We start from the raw sequence: 21,605 nt of genomic DNA, 5'->3' as shown, positions 1-21,605 counted from the left end.
TACTATATGTTGTACAAAAGGGAATCAGGCATGGGTTTTCTTTCTAAACAAGCAAGGTGTAAAATCAGCAACGACAATGATGGAGGTTAACATTTAAGCATTTCCCATTGGCCAGGCACTATGCTCAGGACTTTATATGCTTTATCCAGTTTAATCCTCAAAACCCTGTGAGTTAAGAATTATACCCAGAGAGTTGTGAAACTTGCTCAACATCACATAGTTAGTAAGTGGTGGAACCCAGGATCTGAACTCATGTTTGTTTGACTCCAAAGCCCTCAGCCTAATCATTGTGCACACTGCTCTTGCACAAATTTAGTACCAAGTGTCGGAAGCCTTCATCTTTCCAGTGGAGCAAAGCAGCCCGAAAGACCCTCTAAAGTGTCAGTCAGAACTCATTTTCGGAAAGCAGATAGCGTTAAGACTCTGTTTATAACGTGTAATAGTATTTGATAAGTTATTTTAGGAGTGTAGTTTTCACGTCTCCAGTTTGCCTCAGAGGACAACACATCTATAGGCTTCTGCCCAAGTCATGATTATTTGTAATCAATGCTATTTGGAAATATTTCCATTTTATCATTTTGCTGACCACAGATTTAGAAAATCACAACAATTCAGCAAGAGCAACCCCCTGAGTTTGGTTGCTATGTATCCCTTCAGCAATTTGGCTTTCAGACTCAATAAAAAGGGAGTGGATTATTAGCAAAACCACTTAGGAGCTTGTTCTTTTGCCATTGGAGAGTGCAAATGGTTTCTTCTCCATCTACTCTTGCAATTGGAAGTGGCACTGGGGGTGGGTATCTTTGGAGGCACATCTGTAGTTTGGTTTTAGGCTCAGCAGGGTATCATCTTATTAGCTATGTACAGTAAAGCCATCATCTCAGTATAAGTTTCCATTGTAGGACCAGGGAAATAACAATACAATTGAGAAAAAGTGGTCTGAATATCTTAGTAAATGTCTTATCTTTTAACTTGCAAGTTTCTAGAGAAGGCACACAGAGCCTTCACCTCTTTAGTTTCCCCTGTGTACATGGTGACATGCTTTGCATGGTTGGTATTCAATAATTATTTTTCTCATTACTGTTACTATATCACTAGTGTTCTCGTCATTTTCACCAAACCACCTTTTAGAAGAATTCCCCCCAAAATAGAGCTTACATGTCTAGATCTCCTGAAGCTTCACTTTTTTTTTTTTTTAAACTATGACAGATACATTATTTTCTTCACTGGTAGAAAAATCACGTGGTATTCTCAAAACAATGCCGGTTTCTTACTGGCCTTGCTTTAAATAATTACTATCGTTTTCTTACTGAGATTTTTACACAAATTCTTTGCAACTAAGTAAAGCTTAGGAAGGACTAAGACCGGTGGAAATGATCAGGTACTGAAGTATATCCTGATGTAGAAAATTGTGATTTCATGTTCTGTTGTTAGATCCAATTATCTGAAGCATGTGGCATATACTTTATTAGTAATTTATTAACCTATATAACATTCTTCTGAAGGAAATAATAGCAACAACAATGGCTTACATTTACTGGATATTTATCACGTGCCAGACACTATATTAAATACCTTACATTGATTATCTCATTCAATTCTCATAACAGTTCTATAAGATAGGTGTTATTTTACCTATGAATAGATGAAGCTCAAAGATTCAAGTAACTTTCCCAAAGTTCACAGTGTCACAGTCAGAATTTGAACCCAGTTTTATTGAACTCCAAAGCCTGTACCCTATATAATAAAGAGGAAAATGAACATAATTCCTTATTCTGGCTCCTGAATATGAGTATTTATTTCTTAAAAGAGCAGGCTATTATTTGGCCATTTCCAGCCATTTTAATTGAAAGACTTATCATATGTGATTCTTACCAGTCCAGATGAAAATGAGCAATACAAAAGAATAGGAAGGATAGGATTAGCAAATACTCAGTGGAATACTGCAATATCCGGTCATCACTGCAGAGTAGCTGGGGATTCACACGAGCCTAGTTGACACACAAAGACCTTGGACAGGCTGTCTTTGTTAATAGAGTACTTCATTTCTTTACCTGACCCTGCCATCGTGCTCCCCTCTCAGCCCCCAATTAAGCTGCCATTGGCTTAGGATTTATAACGTGTCATTGGTCCATTCAAGAGACAGGGACAGAGGTGTGGCTGAAAAGCTGGACAATAAAGAATGGAGACAATTTCCATTTCTGCTCCAATCAGGGTGGCAGCAAAACCATAGCTGACCCTTGGGACAGACCACGACGATTTGGCTAGTTGCATATTCCAGGTACCAAATGCCTAGTTTTTCAGAAGTTACGTTTCCTCTGAGGTACCAAGATGGTTCACCAAAATGCCCACGATGGGAACACCCCAAATCTTGGGAAATGATTGTGACGTTAGTCTTGCTGCGGTTTTCCAGGAGAGAATCTGTGTTTTGTTCTTCCTTTAGGTTTCTAAACAATAGAGTAAAGTTTATAAATGAGGATTTTTAAGGAAAAGAATAATTTCTTGATGGAACCACATGTAAAAATATTGTGTGGAAATAAATCATGTGGATTAGGTAATTTTACAGTCCTTTCTAGGAATGTTAAATGTTATGAACTTTATTTTGTATAGGTTGGATTCTATTAATTTGTGTTTTAAATAATAGTGAGACTTTGGAATTCTTTTGTTAGAATTCGACTTACTGAAAAGAAGAAGAGTGCTATTCCTTTAGAGATGAATTTTATTCTAATTTCACAAATTTGGAAATAAAATTCTGACTTTCTAGTTAACAAGGGAAGAAGCCCCAGGCATCCAGATGTTAAATTATTGCTTTTCTTCGGTGCTAGTCACATTGTATGTTGTGAATATAATTTAAAAATGATAAAATGTGCACGTATTCATCTTAATTCTCTGGTTGGCCTTCTATTATTCAGGTAATATGGCGACACTTCTCTGTCCCAATTTACTCAACATTTAGAAAGAATTGATTAGTGGTTTAAGCTCTGAAAAAAGTCAGTCTGTTTCCTCGGTCTTCTGTGATTTGAGTGACCTAGAGGCTTTGCCAGATAGTTCTGGCCTAAAGATAAAACTGATGAAAGTCAGAGCTGGGGTTTTCCTACCTGCGTACTTATCAGTCTTCCCCTAAACCACAGCCTTTTGATAGCTCTAATAATTAATTTGGTCTTCTCTCTTCTCCCTTCCCTCCGCCTTCTCCTTGTCTGTTCACAGGTTATCTTGACGAATCAAATTACAACCCATCTGAGTGGAGCCCTAGCTTCTCAGGCAGACCTGGTGTCTCCAGCTGATGATTTGTCCCTGTCTGAAGGTAAGGGATCTGTCTTAGAGGGGCTGAAACTTGACACTGACATACAGCTCCGCCACCGCCTCTCTGCCTTCTGCTGAGAACTGAGACACACAGCTAACAGGCCCTGGCCAGTGAACCCAGCCGGAGCCTGGCGATATAGGCTTGGCCACCTTTCCTGGCATCTGATCCCTTATATTTGGAGAGTGTGTTTGCTCTGTCTCTATAAGGGAGCTTCCTTTCTCACCTGAGTGAATCATCTTCACAGGCGTCTATCACCTCCACCGAAGGCTCCTCACTCCTCTGTAGGTTCTTTTGGGTCCCTCAGTATGAGGGCTGGTGAACTGCTAAATGACTTTGTTTTTGAGACTGATGCTCAAATGTTGGCTTTACCCATGGTCCCACAGCAATTTAACCTTTTGTTTGTGCTGGGTACTTTTGGACTGGCTAAAATTGTACACCAGGATCATGTACTGGAGATGTGGCGTTCCCAATCAGCTTTACAGAAGGATTAAGAAAAACTAGCCACGTTGGTAAATCTGCAAAATTTTCTCCACCCTCCCATGCTAGCAAAGGTCAGACTGGCTCTGCTTTATGTAGCTAGGGGAATTACACCACTGAGCCAGTGGGTGGTTTCTAGTTTTACTGAAAGTTCTTACTTGACATTTCTGAGTTCTGCTAGTTGTAGTCTGATTTCTTTCAGGGCAGAATGCTGTGGGCCTGGGTGGATGAGCATAGCTGTTCCAGGGCCCTCTGCACTTTCCATTTTCTGAGAGTTATTCGTGATGGAATATATGGGACCTCTAGGGCTAGCAAGGCTCCTAACTGCCCAGGTGGTTTTCCATGGATGGGCCTTGGTTTATGGTCTCAAAAATTGCAAGGACCACATCCCTGCTTCTCAGCAGTGTTTTTCAGAGTGAACACGAATTACTTATTTATAACAACTGTAGAGTGCTCTGTGTACCCTATTTCCACACTCAGTGATGCATTGTCTTTCCCGCTGAAAAGCTGAGTCGTCAATTTTCGTTCCCTCCAGACACTTCTTTCATCATCAAGTCTACTTGGTTGTCCTTTCCAAATATATCTGTCCCCTCTTTTTTGTAAGTTGTATTGTGATCAGCTGACTTATTAAAAACTCACACTTGGATTATGTTAATAAATTCCAAAATGGCCTTCCCAACTCCAGCCTCTACCACGTGCATCTTACACTACCAAATTAAACTTCGCCATTTCTGGCTTCACTGTGTCACTGTGTCACTCTCCTACTCAGGAATCTTGAAATTGTTTTAGCCCATTTCCTGAGAATGGGCAAAAATCAACAAGCTGATTTTAAAATATTCAGGAATTTGTGGCTTGTTAGCTTGCAGTCAACCAGGGTGGAAGTATTTACACCATGGAAATCAGCAAATGCTGAAAATCAGGGTTTTTTTCTTTTCTCTTGGGTGGATCAGTTTCCCCAAAACTACGCTAGATTAAGTTGATGCTTCTTAACTCTTTGTCCTTTCTTTCCTCTTCACCCTCTGTGAAACTTCTCCAGCAAGTATGCTGACCTTCTGCCTGCTCTCCTGAGCCCTGGCTCCGTGCCTCTGCAGACAGCTCACCCTGTTAGAACAGCATTTCCCCTTTTCACTCCTACCTCTTCTTTTCTTCCCAAATCCCCCCACTCCTTCGAGGTTTATTTAAAGACCACCTCTTCACGTATGGACACCAAGGGGGGAAAATGGTGGTGGGGGGGTTGGTGGTGTGATGAACTGGGAGATTGGGGTTGACATATATACGCTAATATGTATAAAATGGATAACTAATAAGAACCTGCTGTATAAAAAATAAATAAAATAAAATTCAAAAAACAAAAGACCACCTCTTCCACAAAACCTCCTTGCCTGTTCCAGTCTGCCTTGGTCTCACTCTCTCTTCTTCCTCTGTGGCCCTTCTACCAGATCAGCAATAGACAGAAAAGATTAAAAAAAAAAAAAATTAACTTTTCATGGTTTCCCCACCAGATTAAGGCCACAGACTCTCTTGTATTCTTTTTGTATCCATGTTGTGCCTGAGTGACCAGCAAAGTTCTAGGCACATAGTAGGCAGTAAATAAATGCTGAACCAATACCATAGTAAATGCTTTGTAACAACAGTGAACCACGAGAGTCACATAAAGACCTATGAACGTGATTAAAAATTATTATTATAAGTATTACACACATACACATTTATTCAGTTCCAAGGAGGAGACCAGATGAGAATATCTTGTTTCCTTATCTGAAAACCAATAAGTAAGAGTACTTTTCTTTGTCCTGGCTTCCTGGTTTATCTCAAGCAAAGAAGAGGAGCAAAACAGATATAAAGGAAATTGCTTTGTGGCTGCAGTGTAACCGCTTCAAAAAAATGGCAAAGTCCTGTTCATGGCCAAGGGAGAGCTACCAGCTCATCCGTAGACAATTTTTTGTTATTATGAAACCCAAGGGAGAATGGAAGCAATTGAGTTTTCTAGATCTTTTCCTTCCATAGCTAAGCAGATGAAGAGTCTATAGAATTTTTTTTTCTGAAGCCTATAATGAAGTTCCTTACCAGTGAATGAAAAAAAAAAAATTCTTAGAACACTTATACCTATTCAAATATATTGCAGTGGTTGTTAATGTTGCTATGATTAAAATGTATAAATCTCTCTGTTGTTGTTGTAAGCATGCGTTGTATCATCAGATTTGCCCTTGTGTTATTAACTCTGTGATCTTGGGCAGCTCTTTTAATCACTTTGGGCCGCAGTTTTTTCTGTTAAATGACAGATTGGTTGAATATAAGATGGCTGAAGTCTTTTCTAGCTCTAACTCTGTAAGACTGTGATGTGGGTCTGAAGGTCAGGAGCGTTCACTCGGTGATGGGGTTTTAAAATTCTGATTTACAGGGTGGGAAGAGTGACCTTGTCGTCCTAGATTAAACATAATGGAAAGGATCCTCGGAAATCTTAGCACTGATACATCGGCATACCTCTAACAGCCCCCTCTCCCCACACTGCTGTCTCTCTCTCTCTCTGTGAACACTTCTGGGCTTGTCTGTCTGTCTCTTGCTCTCTCTACCTCTCTGCCACACAAACATGTACACGAGAAGTGTGTGCAAGCTGGTGAGAGTGAGAAACACACTGTGATGGGCTGAGCCCAAGGCTCACCCTGTCCTGTAATGGATTTCAGCTGCAAGAGCAGAGGGCATGGCTTAAACAGCGCTCCCTTGAAAACAGTTGCGGGGTGAGAACAAGCGACCGAGAGCAGCCAGTGAGAAAATGATCTGAGTTGACCCGAGAGAAGTACCCAGCAGGGCCTGATGCAGGGAAATGAAGTTCCTTCTTCTCTGACTCAGAGCAGGGAATACGAGTGACCTGGCCCAACTGAGAGATCTCTTCCACACCAGCGGATCCTGTACTATTAATATCTGCCAGCTGCAGGCCCAGAGCATCCCCCTGCTGAGATCAAAAGAGTTCCTATCTTAGCTGGAACAAGGTCATCTGCACAGGGCTGTAAAAGCGAGCCCTGGCTGGCTGCGGGGACCTCGACGGGGGAGGAGAAGGCAGGAGATGGGGAGGTGTTCTCTCACGCTCCTTTAATCTCGGCTGACCAGCTGTTGCCCTCCCAGTGTTTGTAAAGTTGAGAGTTCTTTGTTTTTTTGTTGCTGGGGCTTTTTTTCCTTATTAAATTTGTGCCTGGGTTGTTGCTTGGATTATGTAGACCCACGTTCACTGCTAGGGTCCACGGTCTGATTCCCTTCGAGGATTCATTCCCCCAGTGAATTATTCAGCTCCCAGTTGGGAGAGCCAAAGAAGGGAGAAGTGGGCACCAGAGGACTCTCCCGACATTGCTCCTACCCATAAGCTTTGTGTCCTGGGAAGGCATGAGAGGGCAAATGGAATTTTTCCTATTTAGTTAAAATAACTCCTCATATGTGCAAGTGTGCTTGTCAATTTTCAGCATGCCTTTCACAAACATTCTTTTCTTCATGTGGGGGAATGGACCGGCTGCGACTTATGCAAATTGACCGAAGTTATATTGTGAACCCAAGGGCAGAAATCAGGATTTTTGACTTTATGATCTACATTGTTCTTGACCAGGCACCGTGAGTCAAACTATTTTCTTCTTCGGTGTTTTGCTCTGCTGACAGAAACTCAGGCATGTAGGTTATTATGAAGTTCAGTGTCTGGTTACTTACTAGGTTATTGTGACTGTTCTGTGACCAAGGACATGTTTCTTAGATGCCCTTGACATTTCTTCCTGGTGGTCATCGAAGATGCCAAGGATGATGGGATCTCAGTCATAGAGAACACCTCTTTGCCTCTAGTGATCGGTAGAGAAAGGATCTACAGTCCAGCTGGCCTAAGACACCAGGTCCTATTCTCAGGTCACCCGGGATTTGAGCAGAAAGGACTGGCTGAGCCCCCGTCCACCCAGGCACAGTTGGTAGGTGAGACTGACGTGCGGTGACAGTGGGCCCTGTGCAAGATCGAAGCTTCGTTCAACCTAGATCATTGGCTATCCTTCCTCAGATAATTTACTGGGATAGCAGGCACTTCAGTGTGGTGACGCGCCCATTTTAGGAGCCTAGGGTGGCACTTAATATCCTTTTATCTATAGTAATAGTTTTTGGTAGATAATAGCCTTAAAAAACTAAAAATTAAAAGTGCCTGGATGGGTCAAGGAGAGAACACAAGAGGAAAAAGTAGTATTTACTAGAACCAAGAATGGTTTCTAGTTTTAGTATCAGAAGCCTTTCTATTCCAGTAGAACTGATGGCTGATTTCATGTGTAAGAGAAGGTATTTTGGGATTCATATTCCCTAACAAACCATCCCTGCAAAAAGCTGGAGTCCATTTGATAGATTATATGCAAGTGCGTGGCTTGTGTCTCTTTTAAAATAAATTCAACAAGCAAGAAGAGCTCAGAATGGTTGGGACGAATCAGGGACTCATGGTTGTGAAAGAGGCAGACTTCAAAGCGTGGTATGAATTTTCAAGTTTTACTTCCACTCTTGCTTTCCAGCTGGATCTGCTCTGGATTTACTGCAGGATGTTTGAAAATGTGGCTCCCTGCTAATCTCAGACAGTTGCTATGATCAATGGTTTCTTTCATTTCCGATAAAAAACACTGGTGTTTCTGCTTAAATTGTGTGTACTTTCAGCTTTATTATTATAGTTGTAATTTATTGTCCAGCATTACCCAAATTTGTAATCCATTAACCACAAACTTTGGGGTAGTTTGGTCAAGTTAGCAGGACTCTGTCCACACTTTGGCTCCAAAGCCCTGCATAGCCCAACCTCAAACTAAATGTTCATTGGTTTGGGTAGGACCCTGTGCAAATGAGTGTGGGCGGAGCAGCTGTAAAAATCCACCTCTTGGGGGCATGGTGCAGGTTGGTTATAATTAGTGCTTTGAAAACATGAAATGTCACCATGTGACTTCAAGGTTAATATTAACAATGATGATCAACATTGTGAACATTAGCATTTCCATAGTATTTTAAAATGTCTTAATGTGATGAATCATTTAATCCACCTCAAGCAAGTGAAGCATGAAGGCGAGAAGGGAGTTGCCCAAAGGCCACACAGCAAGTGAGAGGTGGTGGTGCCGGGAACAGAAGCCAGAGCCCCTCCCGTGAGATCCTAGATTTGCACACTGCTGCCTCTTAGGAGGGAGTTTGGGATAAAAATACTTGTGTCCTAGTGACCTTTCAGTTTTTGATTCCAAAGCCACAGACACGTATCAACACACACAACTTCACATGCTTCTATTCACAAGGGGATACACACCTACCCGTGCCCCACTCCCCCTAGTATTTAAGGATCCATGGCCCTTAGCTGGGTATATACCACTTCCCACAACGGTTCAGATGCCATGAAAGGCCTAATTTATAGAAAAAGCGTAGAAGATTGAAATACCACCCAAACCCTGTAGCATTTACCTAAAGAAAGACTAAATGTTATGTGAGGTGCGGGCCACTAGAGTTGAGCGGGGAATGGGCACAGCCCACAAACATCTGAAAAGCTGTGGATCTCACAAGGGAGAGGAACTTGTTGAGGATTTTCAGCCGAGAGGCCAGCGGGCAATAGAACCACGGCCAAGGGATCAAAAGGAGAAAGGAACAGTGAAGTCAAGCACCAGGAAGCATTTCTTGGTCAGGAGTTCTGTTTTGCTAGTGAGAGTTTGCCAGAGAGACACATTTGAAGCAGGAGGTGCATTAAGATCAAATGAGATGAGAGCCAGAAGTTTTCTTCGGGAAGCAGTCTTTGAGGCGGTTCGTGGGAGGGCAGGGTTAGCTGTTTTGAAAGTCTTTTCCCCTCACCCTCAGACCTCTTCACTATTTAGGATTTACTGGCTCATTTCCCAGATCTACACATGTTCCTGTTCACATCTCAGTGTCATGAAGGCAGAAGGGACGAGAACACCAAAGCCAGTTTTGCCAGTTGCTTCAGCTACAGAGGTGGCAGGGCTGGAAGCCCAGAGAATGGGATGCCAAGAGGGGGTGTGAACCCGGAGGTCTTCAAATCCAAAGGATTCTCTGAGAAGAGATCCTTGTTTACATCATCGAAGAGAATTCTATACCAAAGATGAGAGGCTTCCAGGTCAGCAATCATAAAGTAAAGAATGGCTGGTTTCTAGGAGTGGTGCCAGGGGATAACTTAGTTTGTGTTGTTATGTGGCAGGAAAGACTTTCAGAATGCACTGGTGATGTTTACTAGGATTTGGGGAGGATTGTAACAAGGTCTGGCAAGGTGGTCTGGCCCAATGACAGTCCAGCTGAGCTCCGACCTAGGTTTGGATGTCTCTGAGGGCTTTGCTTTTCTTCCTTCTTCTGATAAGCCACTCGATAAAACTATATTAAACTGTATTTTATTCAGTCAGACTGACTTTTCCTGTGCATTAGCTGCATTCCTGCATATTTCCAACTATTCCTGCATAGTTTTAGAGCTATGGTCCCTCCCAAAAAAAAACTTTTTGGCTAGATGAGGAGACCCTTTAAGTGCCTTCCAGCCTGATGATTTCATGAGTTGTGGAGCCTCTACTATATGCATTATGTTAATGTTACTGGAAATCCAGAAATGAGCAAGATTATGGTCCCTGCCCTCAAGATATTTACGGTGCAGTTTGAGAATCATTCTAAAGAAGAACAGTATTAGGTAGAATGTGTGCAGTGCTTTAGACAAGTATGGTATGGACCAAAGTCTCCGGGATTCAGGAAGAAGGGAACTTCTCTTTCAGCAAAGGGAGATCTGAAGGGTCCAGGGAGGAAGGTGTAAGAGATAGGCCTTGAGGGATAGATAGGATTTCAAAAGGCAGAGGAAAGATCAGGAAATGCTGAGAACTAAGGCATTAAGTTCAAAATAGGCCTTGTCTGCCCTTATCTCCTATCTTTATCCTCCTCTTCAAACCTGTTCCAGCTGTACAGCCCACTCCCTTGTTCCTTAGGCTCTGGGCTTTCTGCCTCTGGTCTTTCACACTTGCTCTTCCCACTGACTGGAGCGCTTGTCCAGAACTCCCCTTGACCTGTTGCCTCACTACCTTCAGCCTCACTCAAGTGTCATCTTCTCAGAGAGGTCTTCCGTCACCTCTCTATCTGAGATGAAACCACTACCCCCATCCCAGCCTTCTCTATCCCCTAAGCCTACTTGATTTTCTTCATTGCCCTTATCACTACCTGATCTTATAAGTTTATTTGTTTATGAGTTTATGGTCTGCCTCCTTTGCTTTCATATCATCTTCTCAAGGTCAGGGACTTTGTCTTGATCACCCCTGTATCCCCTAGTTCCTAGAGGGTACTCAGTAAATAACAGGATCTGTGTTGTAGGGAAATGTAGCATATGTTGGGAAGGCAGCAAAGGAGCCCCATTTGCCTGGGGTTTAGGGTAAATATAGGAGGTCATGCGCAATAAATTAGGAAGTAGATCGGGGCCAGACTTTGAATGCCAGACTGAATTAAGGTTTTGTGATAAAATGAGCATAGTATGTACTCTGAAGACTGTCCAGATGAGATATGTAAGATGGCTTAGGGATGGGGATATGGGAGGTAAGGAGACAATGAACTCATCAAATATTTAGGGAAACGGGATACCCATTAAGCACCAGGAAGTACACTTAGTGCTAAGGATACAGAGATGGAAGAAATGATGTTCTAGATAGAGGATACATCATTACTAAAGATATGGTGGCAAGGGCATGGTCATTTGAAGAACTACCAGTCATTCCTTATGACTGGGAGTGTAGGGGGCACGTATGGGAATGCAGGGGGTGGGACTTGAGAAGTCAGCAGTGTGGATCATGGACATCTGGCGTGCCATGTTAGGGAGTCGATGATTTTTCCTGAAGCCTCTGTGAGACGAATGTGAGGATGATCCATTGGTAACATGTCATTTCCTTGATCAACATGATTGATGAGACTTATTCGACCGGCTGGGAGCGTTTCTCTTTCCTCCCTTATAGTTCCATGTGCATCTCTTCCTAAGCCACATGCTCAAAGGTGAATGATCTCCCTAGATAGAGTAGGGCTGTTCTTCAGTCAAGGATATGGGGTGGTAGTGTTTCCCCAACAGAACCCTCATCCCAGTGGTTCTCAAACTTTAGCATGCATCAAAATCACCTGGAGGGGTTATCAATACACACCTTGCTGGGCTCCCGCTCCCAGAGTTTCTGTCAGTCTTGGGAGGGGCCAGAGGATTTGCAAGTCTAACAAATTCTCAGGAGTTGTTAATACTGCTGTTCTGGGGACCACACTTTGAGAACCACTCTTTATTCATTGAGTCTCTTGTCCATGTTAGGCATAGGAATACCACCAAGATGAATGTGTCTCCATCCGAGCTCTCAAGGAGGTAATACCCTAAGAGAGGGGATAGGCATGTAGAAGGGATACCATCAGACTCACGGCGGCCACCTGCCTCCACTGGGTCACCAGCGGTGTTTTCTGCAGGCTCTGTCTCATGTCTGGGAGAGAGTATTTACTAGACTGTTTCAGGGCTCTTTTGGTAGCAAGAAACAGAAAGCCACTCAAGTTTGCTTAAAAAAAGTCAGGCCTACTTATAACTGTAGCTAACATTTATGGACCGTATATCATGTGCCTGGCATTGTACATCCTCTATCACATTTAATACTCACAACAACCCTCTAAGGCAGATGGTAATCATTATCCCATTTTCTAGATGAAGGAACTGAGTCCTAGAAAGCAACACAATTACGGGCAGAGCCAGGATTCCAACCCAGAGAGTCTGGCTCCAGAACTTACATTTTCATCCACTGAGTTCTTTTGTAAGGATAAGTTGGCATTCTCATGGCTTTGTGCAAATAGGAAGTAAAGTACAGCCAGATTACATGGAAATTGGAAAGGTTTAAACTTAGGTCATTCTCTTCATTTTTCTCATATCTGCCTCAGCTTTCCATGGCACTGAATGTTGACCTTATAAGCTGATCGGCCCAATTTACCTTTTCGCACTTGCTAATTCCGTGGCTGGGTTATCTTTTGGTCTAATCAGCCAATGCCAAGAAGTCGTATGATAAAAAACCTGGCCAGTACACCTATCCTTTCAGTAGGGTCCATGGATAAGGGGCATTTTCCCCTTATAAGATTCCTTTAGAAGGGTGTACCTATGGAGTGAGTGCCCCACTGTAACATCTAGTTAAACAGCTGTGTCCAACTGAGCAAGTATTTTTAATTAGTTTGTTAGTAAACACAGAGGTCTGTGTACCTTTGTCAGTCCCTCCAGTCACATCCATTCTCAAAATCATCTTCTTCTAGATCAAATTTTTGGTATTACCTCCCTATTGCTAGTCCGTGCCTTCAAGCCAACATATTATTTTTCTTTAAGTACAAACAGATTATTTTTTAAAATTTATTTATTTATTTATTTATGGCTGTGTTGGGTCTTCGTTTCCGTGCGAGGGCTTTCTCTAGTTGTGGCAAGCGGGGGCCACTCTTCATCGCCGTGCGCGGGCCTCTCAGTATCGCGGCCTCTCTTGTTGCGGAGCACAGGCTCCAGACGCGCAGGAGCGCGTAATCGTGGCTCACGGGCCCAGTTGCTCCGCGGCATGTGGGATCTTCCCAGACCAGGGCTCGAACCCGTGTCCCCTGCATTAGCAGGCAGATTCTCAACCACTGCGCCACCAGGGAAGCCCTGTTTTTCTTTTTAAACATTTGAAAACATGTTATTTCTAGTTCCAGTTCTGGCTCCTCTTTGATCTAATTTTTGTTATGCCCACAGTCAGCCCTAGAGTTTCTCTTCAGGGTGGAGAGAGGTCTCTTCTGTTTATTCAGAATTCACTTCCTACTCTAAACAATTATTATCCGGTGAGATACGAGGCCTAAGCTTACCTGTGTATAAGTCGCCTCCTCTAGAGGGTCATATGGCAGGCCCGTTAGCACAGACTATATGTCTGTCCTGTGGTCAGCCATCATTTACCTCTGCTTAAGAGAAGATAAGGCAGAGAAGCCAAGATGGCAGCTGGTAACTGAAGTGTGTGCAGGAAGAACTCTGTATCTATCAGTTACATCCTCTCCATAATTTACAATATGCTGGAGCAAAACTACTCCCCACCTTCAGGAGAGGGTCTGAGTTTTACGGATGAAATGCAAGTGTGTGTGTGTGTGTGGGGGGGCTTCTTATGTTTTAATAGAAGACATTGAGGCCTTTTTAGGTTCTGATGTTGATTTTTCTCAGCCATCCTTCTATCTAATAGGCCCATAACAGCAGCTAAGAGAATCTAAGTTTCACAGGAGTATTACTTCCAGCTATAGAGCATGGATGACACCCCAGAGGGTCAGACATTAAGGAGACAAACTTTGTTTTGTTTTTAAATATAGTATGCAGGGAGGGATAAATTAGGAATTTGTAGTGTAGTAGTACACACTGTATAGTAGTAGTGTAGTATATGCACACTACTATATATAAAATATATAACTGGCAGGGACCTACTGTATAGCACAGGGAACTATACTTAATATTTTGTAATAACCTATAAGGGAAAAGAATCTGAAAAAAATAGATATATATGTAAATGTAACGGAATCACTTTGCTGTACACCCAAAACTAACACAACATTGTAAATCAACTATACTTCAATAAAAATAAATGAATAAATAAATATAATGTATAGATAAATGAGGCTGGAAAAGCACCAAAATAAATTGTTTCTGAGTTGAGTGACAAGGAGAACATTCCCCCAAGAGACCACTAGACCAGAGATAGAATAGATCATTGACATCTTTAAAGGTAGAGCTCAGGAAACCAACATTAGTGAATAAGTGGCTGCCAGAGCCCCAGGTGGGAGCCAAAGCCCAGCCAGGCAGAACCGCCTTGCTCCTTCAGAGACCCAACTGGAACCAAGGGAAATAGCTTGCACTTTGACATGATAGTCCAAAATTAAGGGAAATCAGCAAGAAAATCTTGTCTTAGGGTCGTTACAATGCAAGCTCCCTGAGGAGAGGCATCTGGGTCTCTTTCGTTCACTGCTGGATCTCTAGAGCCAGGAATAGTGCCTGATAATAGTAGTTACTCTTTAAATATTTGACGAACGAACGAGGCACCTACAGCTACAAGAGAGACAATCAAAGAATGATTTAAAGCTTTAGACCTGTACTCACCTAAAAGAAGCATGAAGCTGCCATTGTGATCTTTCTCACCGATATATCACGTATGCTTTAAAATTCCTACCAAGTGCAGTCAGCCTTAACTATGTGCCTGCACTGACTGTATTGACGAATAACAGTAGGCAGTGCAGGGAAAGTGTCAGAGAGGAAAGAACAGGGGCTCAACAGCTCTGCTTTGGAAAGAGGAATCTCCCACATTCACACAAGAGTGGCGAGTGAAGTACTTTAGTCTGATTTACCATAAAGGTGTTTATTAGGACTCTCTACTGGGTCCTGTGCTAGACAGATGGCTAGGGATACAGGGACAGAAGCTAAGGCTCTGCTGTTTGGAAAGCTCACAGTCAGGTGGTTGGGGAATCATGGTGTGTGAGTATACAGAGTGTGCTATGATGCCCCAGGGTTGGGATTTTGCTGGGGAAGCACATAGGAGCCCTGGTTTGGGGCTGGGAGTGTTCTCAGAAGGCTTTTCAGTGAGGAGACACTTGAGTTGGATCTTGAAGGATCAGTAGCAGTTCCCAAGAGGAGGAAAAGGAGGGGAAGGTACTCCGGGCCAAGGGAAAAGCCCATGTAATGGACAAGAGGCGGGATACCACGGGAGACCTGTGGGAGGTCTATTATGGCTGGCATGGAAGGGGGTGGAGAGAGGTTGTACGCCCCCTGAAATCTCCTTACAAAAGGACATTAGAGAAGCAGTGTGTTTTAACAGTAGATAAAGCACTACATTTGGAATTAGGAGACCTGTGTTCAAGGGCCAGCCCTGCCGCAAACCCCCTGTGTTATGTTGAGCAAGTCACTTAACTTCTCACACTTGAGAATTGGTCTAGTCTTTCAATCGTGCATTCATTCAAAATGGAACACGTATAATATGAAATGCTTGCTGGGGGTTCTGGGGTAACAAGAACAGTATCAGGCTTGGCCTCTGCCCTCTGGAACATAAAGGCTAATTCTCATTTTTGGCAGCCTTATCTGGTTGGAACCCTAGAATTCCTACATACTGTAATGAGCTAAACCCTACGTCTAAACTGGCTGTATGTGTTGTACTACAGTGGATAGAACAGGAAAAGATAAGAAAAATGAGGCCCACACGCATGAAACAGCTAAAGTCACACTACAGCCCAGCACCTAGAGAATTGCCAGGTTGAGGGAGACAGATTTTTTTATGTCAGAGGCAATCAAGGAAAGGCGAGATCATTGTGATCTTGTGGTGGCTTGGGCCACCATCTTAAGGTATCAGGGCATAAAGACAGTGGACTCCCTGATCAATCTGTCCTGAATCACAGTGTGTGTAGGGCCCTCTATATCAGCCAACAGCCAATCTCCATCATGGGGTTAGACCCACTTGCGAAGTGGCAGGCTGTATGTACGTCAGCCCCACACTTACTGAGAACTTGCCAGGCTGGCCAGGGTAGCTTCATGTAGCTTAGCACCTGTGGTGGGTGGCTCTTTTTCTGGGGCAGCTGTTTAATGAGCACCAAATCAGATAAACTGCCCTTGGTTCCTATGTGCTCTCCAGACACAAACAATTGAGCACATCCTGCTGGAATGGTCCTGTTAGAGAACCTGGCTTTCCTGTGCTGATCATCTGGTTTTCCCACCCCTTGGGGCGAGATTTTGGAGAAGCTGTCGAAGCAACTTTGAGCAAGCTGTTAACCCTTTAAAGTTTAGCTCTCTATCACCAAATATATTCAGAAATGGTTTGCAGCCAAAGCCTTACTATCTATGGCAGTTTTAAATAATTATCAAAATCACTACTTAATTCATCTTGCCCTCTACTCAGGGTTGGCTTAGAGAAGTAGGAGGTTACAATTCATGGATCCTTTTCTGGTTTTGTAACCAAGCTACACTCTCAAGTTGAAGCAATCACCTTGCCCTTCTTAGTTTATTCATTTGTGACCCGGGGTAAAACTGCCCATGCCTCACCTGGTTGCGTTTCAAATTTTGTGAGAAATCTCTTTGCTTCATGAGAATGCACAGATCAGCTGAGACTAGCATGATTGATTCCAGACACGAATTAGAACAAGCCCAAGCTGAACAGCTCTCCCAGGAGAAGTCATTGGTTTGCATGACCCAGTATGGCCTTTGACCAACTGGCATCAGGAACCACGCTGGGCATGGAGGAACTCTAATCTTGATCTTTTGCCTGCCCTACTGATAAACATCCTTGCCATTAAATGTACCTGGAATTTGTGGAAAGTGTGTGTTCGGGAAATCTTTAAAAACACGTTAAGTCAGTAATGCTGTCTCTTTGGGAGGATGTACTTGCATGTCCTTAATGACCCAAATAAGATTCCAGTGGGAAGAGCCTGGGGGAGAAAGAGCGGGAGAGTGTGTGCTGATTTCTGGAGGACAGATGATGGTGTGCCGGGCTATGGATTTCGCCATCAGGAAAGGAATCTAGAAATGCAAGGAGACTCATGAGAAAGGAGGTGACTTCTGTTGACAGGTCACCATTGTTCAGACTCAGTGGTGATGGGAAAGGAAATCCAGAAACCTACATGACAGCTTCTCTTGGACGGGACGAAAATATTGATTTTTTTTTTTTTCTAGCTGGAATTTGCCAGGGTCAGTTCACGTCTGGGTTTTCAGCACTTAATACAGGGCCCTTTTGTCTTAGGAGGCGGCTGAACTGGTTTTTCCTGCAGGCAGGTGCACAGAGAGCATTTATTGTAGCCTGAAACGCAAACACCAAGCCCCCAGGCCCTGATCCCCACACTCTCCAGCGTGGCTCAAGGAAGTAGAGTGAACAATGTCTCTTGCAACAGGCAAGCACTGTAAATGCCACTCCTGAATGAAATATTTCTTAAAACGTTGTATCTGTAACTCGATCGTCTCTTAAAACTTAATTATATGTTAGGGAAAAGGAAGCCATTGGCTCCTCCAGCCGTCCAGGTTGAACGTGAGCGCACAATGGAGCATATCCGATTCACGGCCTGGCGTAGGTAATCAGATGACTATCTCCTGAATTGAATTTACCCTTTTGATACGGAGTCTTTCAGCTGCCTTGTTTCACATCTCCAATTCTGACAAAGCTGTGCGGCCTTTGAGTAATTTCCCTGAAATCTATATGCGGGAAGCCTGTGCTCTTTCGAACACTTTTTGGGATTTGTACCAATTAAATCTGTTTCTGGCACACTTTTAATGGCATACTTTCTCCTGAGTCAACAACCTCTCCAAAATCTGAGGTCATTTGTTTAATTTAAAAGCAAAGGTTATGAAACATCCATTTCAGGCTTCACCAGCCAAGCCCCTGCGGCTTTGAAAGGGGTGAGGAGACAGGGGAAAGTCTAATAAACTGGATTTCTTACACACAAAATAAGTTCATTACCGTGTTTCTGTGAAATCGGTATCAAGCGAGGTTTTTCCACACCCTCCCCGCCCACCTTGCTGTCCTTTTGTCTTGAAACACTTCCTCTTCTTCTGGGGCTCTCATGCTTGAGATTGAAGTTCACCCTCATGCTGTTGTTCTTGCAAAACAAACATCTGGAGTGGATTTTTGTCAGCTGGAGTTGAGAGAGAACTGTAAATGATGCAGTGATTTTTTTTCATGCTTATTAAATTTATTTATAGCCAGTCTGAAGCCAGGAAACATGTTTTTAAATGGCTAGAGCCCTTGATAGGAGGTGCTCGAGGAACAGACAGTGGATGGTATTTTTCCCCCTACCATTTTCTAAATAACTCAAGGGTAGAATTACATAATTCGCCATTTGGGTGGTTTTTTTGTTTGTTTTTTGTTTTTTCCTGAAGAACCCTTCATCAGGACATTTCGTGCATCAGAATTCTTCCATTGTATTAGCCTATCCAATGTGCCATTCTTTCTGTCAGTGAGAGAAAAGAGAATGTAACTGGCAGGGTGTTTCTGAGTAATTACAATCATGGAGAGTGAGTTTCTGGTTATTTGAGACATGAACCAGGGGCACAGGTATTTTCTTTTGCCACAAGAACACAACTTGGATACTATTCCTACCTTTTCCGCTCACCACCGTCTAAAATTTTAAAAGCTGCCAAATCCTAAAGAATCTCATTCATTTTCTCATTATTTAAGATAATAAAAGGCTCCATGAGGGGCTTACTAAAATAATTTATGAAATACTTTGCTGTGCCCTTAGACCTTATTAAATCACAGTGCCTCGGGGTTTATATAATTATTTAAGAAACAAAACCTTCTAGGAGAGGCAGAGTCAGATGATGATTTTTTGAGGTCCCTTCCAGTTCTGTGATTAGAGATTATTCTTTGATTTCTTTGATTTTCTTTCACTGTCATACAGGAAAAAAAAAAAAGCTGTTTGGGAATAAGGTTTGCTACCCACAGGCATTTTCTTCTCCAGAGAAAAGACTGTTCTGCTTCCTGCCACCCAAGTAAAGCCATCCTCAGCCTGAACAATGGAGCTTAATGTTCTCCATCTTGCTAAGGGGTTAGCCTCTGTTGTTAGGAAAGTGAATTGAAACCAAATGCACTTTCTATTGGAAAAGCTGCCATTGATCTCAGCTCACAGACAATATTAAGAGGGGAGGCGCTTATAAGACAGGGAAAAAATCCTCGCCGTTATATCCTGACACCACTTATTTCACGGTGAGGCCTATGAACATATCTTTGAGGCAGCGTCACTCTATTTTATGATGTTCCTGTGCCCCTTGAAGATTGGTGTTCCGCATTTAGTTCTTAGAAACGTTAACAGGTTATTTAGTGAACTGTCTTGCTAATGGACTGGGAAAGCTATTCTTACAGCAAGACCCTTCATTCACTAAGAGGGCATAAGATAGCTCATGTTCTCCACTGAGAAAGGCAGCTCTGTTTCATCTGCCTAATGAGGAAGCTTGCGAGGCACAGCAACCTCATCAAATGTGGTGTCTGCTGCCCACTTTCCAGTTATTGAAGTAGAAGCCAAGTCACTGGCACCGGTACTGGCAGTGAAATGGGCCCCAGAGAGGTCACCGCTCGTCACCAGCATCACGATTCAGGGCTCTGGAGCAGAAAATGGCAGGCCCAAGGGTAAAGAACATTTATTTTCCAATCGGGAGAAAGAAGAATCACAGAGAAGTAGAGAGAGGCAAAGGGCAGAAGATGAATACAGCTGGACATTAAGCAACAGTGTATCTTCCAAGATCATAAAGCCAAATAGTTCCTGCTAGATTTAACTTTTATTATGTTTGGAGATGAAAATCAGAGGGTGGATAAAGGTGCCTGGAGATTTGCTGCTCTAGGCCACTCCATGCTAGGGGCATGGAGTTCTCAGTTTGCTCTTGGAACATTACACAGTATTTTCCTAACAACAACAACAATATTAATAAAGATAGTAATCATTTTTATTAAATCCTGCTAAAGAAGCATCTTTCAATGCAGTATTGTTTGCTATAAAACATTCCAACTAATGGTAGGGTCAGGATCTCTGCTGGAGATGTGGTGAGGGACTGGACACAGAGCCGCTGGTATTGGACACTAACAGAGTTAGTTCCTCCAACCAAAAGAATGGATAATCATGGGAAATGGTTATTCTACCTATGATGCTTAGAGAATTTCAATAGAATGTCATAGTGGTGTATAAGGACTATTTTTAGACTTACCAGGATGATGTATGTCAATCACAGGGAAACATAATTTGATGAATATGGAAGATGTTTTGTAAGGTGTTATTTGACTTTGCTATATTTTATGTTAGTTTGGAGCCATTGTCACACATGGACATTCTTTCATTTATATTCCTGTTTTCTATAATTCAAGACCATAAAAGTAAATTAGTTTTTTTTTTTAAATTCCTGCCTCCTAAATAAGAGCTGTCACTTTTTTTTTTTTAAGTTTAATTTTTATTTATTTATTTATTTATTTATTTATTTATTTATTTATTTATTTATTTATGGCTAACACAGCCATACCCAACACGGGTCCTCGTTTCTGTGCAAGGGCCTTCCCCAGTTGCGACAAGCGGGGGCCACTCTTCATCGCGGTGCGCGGGCCTCTCACTATCGTGGCCTCTCTTGTTGCGGAGCACAGGCTCCAGAAGCGCAGGCTCAGTAGTTGTGGCTCACGGGCCCAGCCGCTCCGCGGCATGTGGGATCCTCCCAGACCAGGGCTCGAACCCGTGTCCCCTGCATTGGCAGGCAGATTCTCAACCACTGCGCCACCAGGGAAGCCCCAGTAAATTAGTTTTGAATCAGTAAAGTCTTATGAGGATGCCCACACGTCTCCTGCATAAAATTCTTCCTCCTCTGGTATCTTCCTTTGGGTAGAAGTAGGATCAGATACCCTGTTCACTTCAGGATGGAAAGGATCACATCAAAACTTTGTGGGCTATTTCCCCCTCAGGCACCCAAAGCTGATTTCCTTTTATCACCTGATGAATTTTTAAATATTCTACTTTTTTGTCCTCTGTGCCTGTGCTTTTTATGAAGCCACAAAGCCAGAAAACTGCATGACAGATGTGATTACAGCGTTACTGGGGGAGAACGCCATACTGATGTCAGGCCTGTTGTAGGCCTGGGTGCTTGAGGTAGGACCAGTCGGCTGCATGTGAGAGGGAAGAGGGCACTCTTTCGAAAAAGCAGGTCACCTTTCTCTCTAAGGAAAGCTAATTTGTCTGAAAACAAAAATAAACTCTACAGAGTGGTGAGCAGCCTCGCTTATTTGAATCAGGTTCCACCCTATTCTCTGGTGTTTTCTCCCTTAACCCCACTGCGAGCCATTTCACTTCCTTTCTCAGAGGCTTTCCCAAGACACTGCAG

At 42.9% G+C, this 21,605-nt stretch overlaps 1 protein-coding gene across 4 annotated transcripts in view; it reads left to right on the top strand.

The window, feature by feature from the left end:
* The window catches only part of RAD51B (RAD51 paralog B), a 701,477-nt gene that overhangs the window by 450,545 nt on the left and 229,327 nt on the right, over positions 1-21,605 (top strand). For all 4 annotated transcript variants that reach the window (XR_011074042.1, XR_011074043.1, XM_068543727.1 and 1 more), the window contains exon 8: positions 3,205-3,301. Coding sequence is in view for 2 of the 4 variants with exons in the window: in XM_068543727.1 (XP_068399828.1) it covers positions 3,205-3,301 (97 nt within the window). In the remaining 2 variants the exon portion in view is untranslated. The remainder of the gene's footprint in view (positions 1-3,204; positions 3,302-21,605) is intronic.

This window comes from Eschrichtius robustus, chromosome 1 (genome assembly GCF_028021215.1).
Source record: "Eschrichtius robustus isolate mEscRob2 chromosome 1, mEscRob2.pri, whole genome shotgun sequence".
NCBI classification, from domain to species: domain Eukaryota; kingdom Metazoa; phylum Chordata; class Mammalia; order Artiodactyla; family Eschrichtiidae; genus Eschrichtius; species Eschrichtius robustus.
Note: the sequence above shows the minus strand (reverse complement) of the source record. Positions and strands in the feature narration are given on the sequence as shown.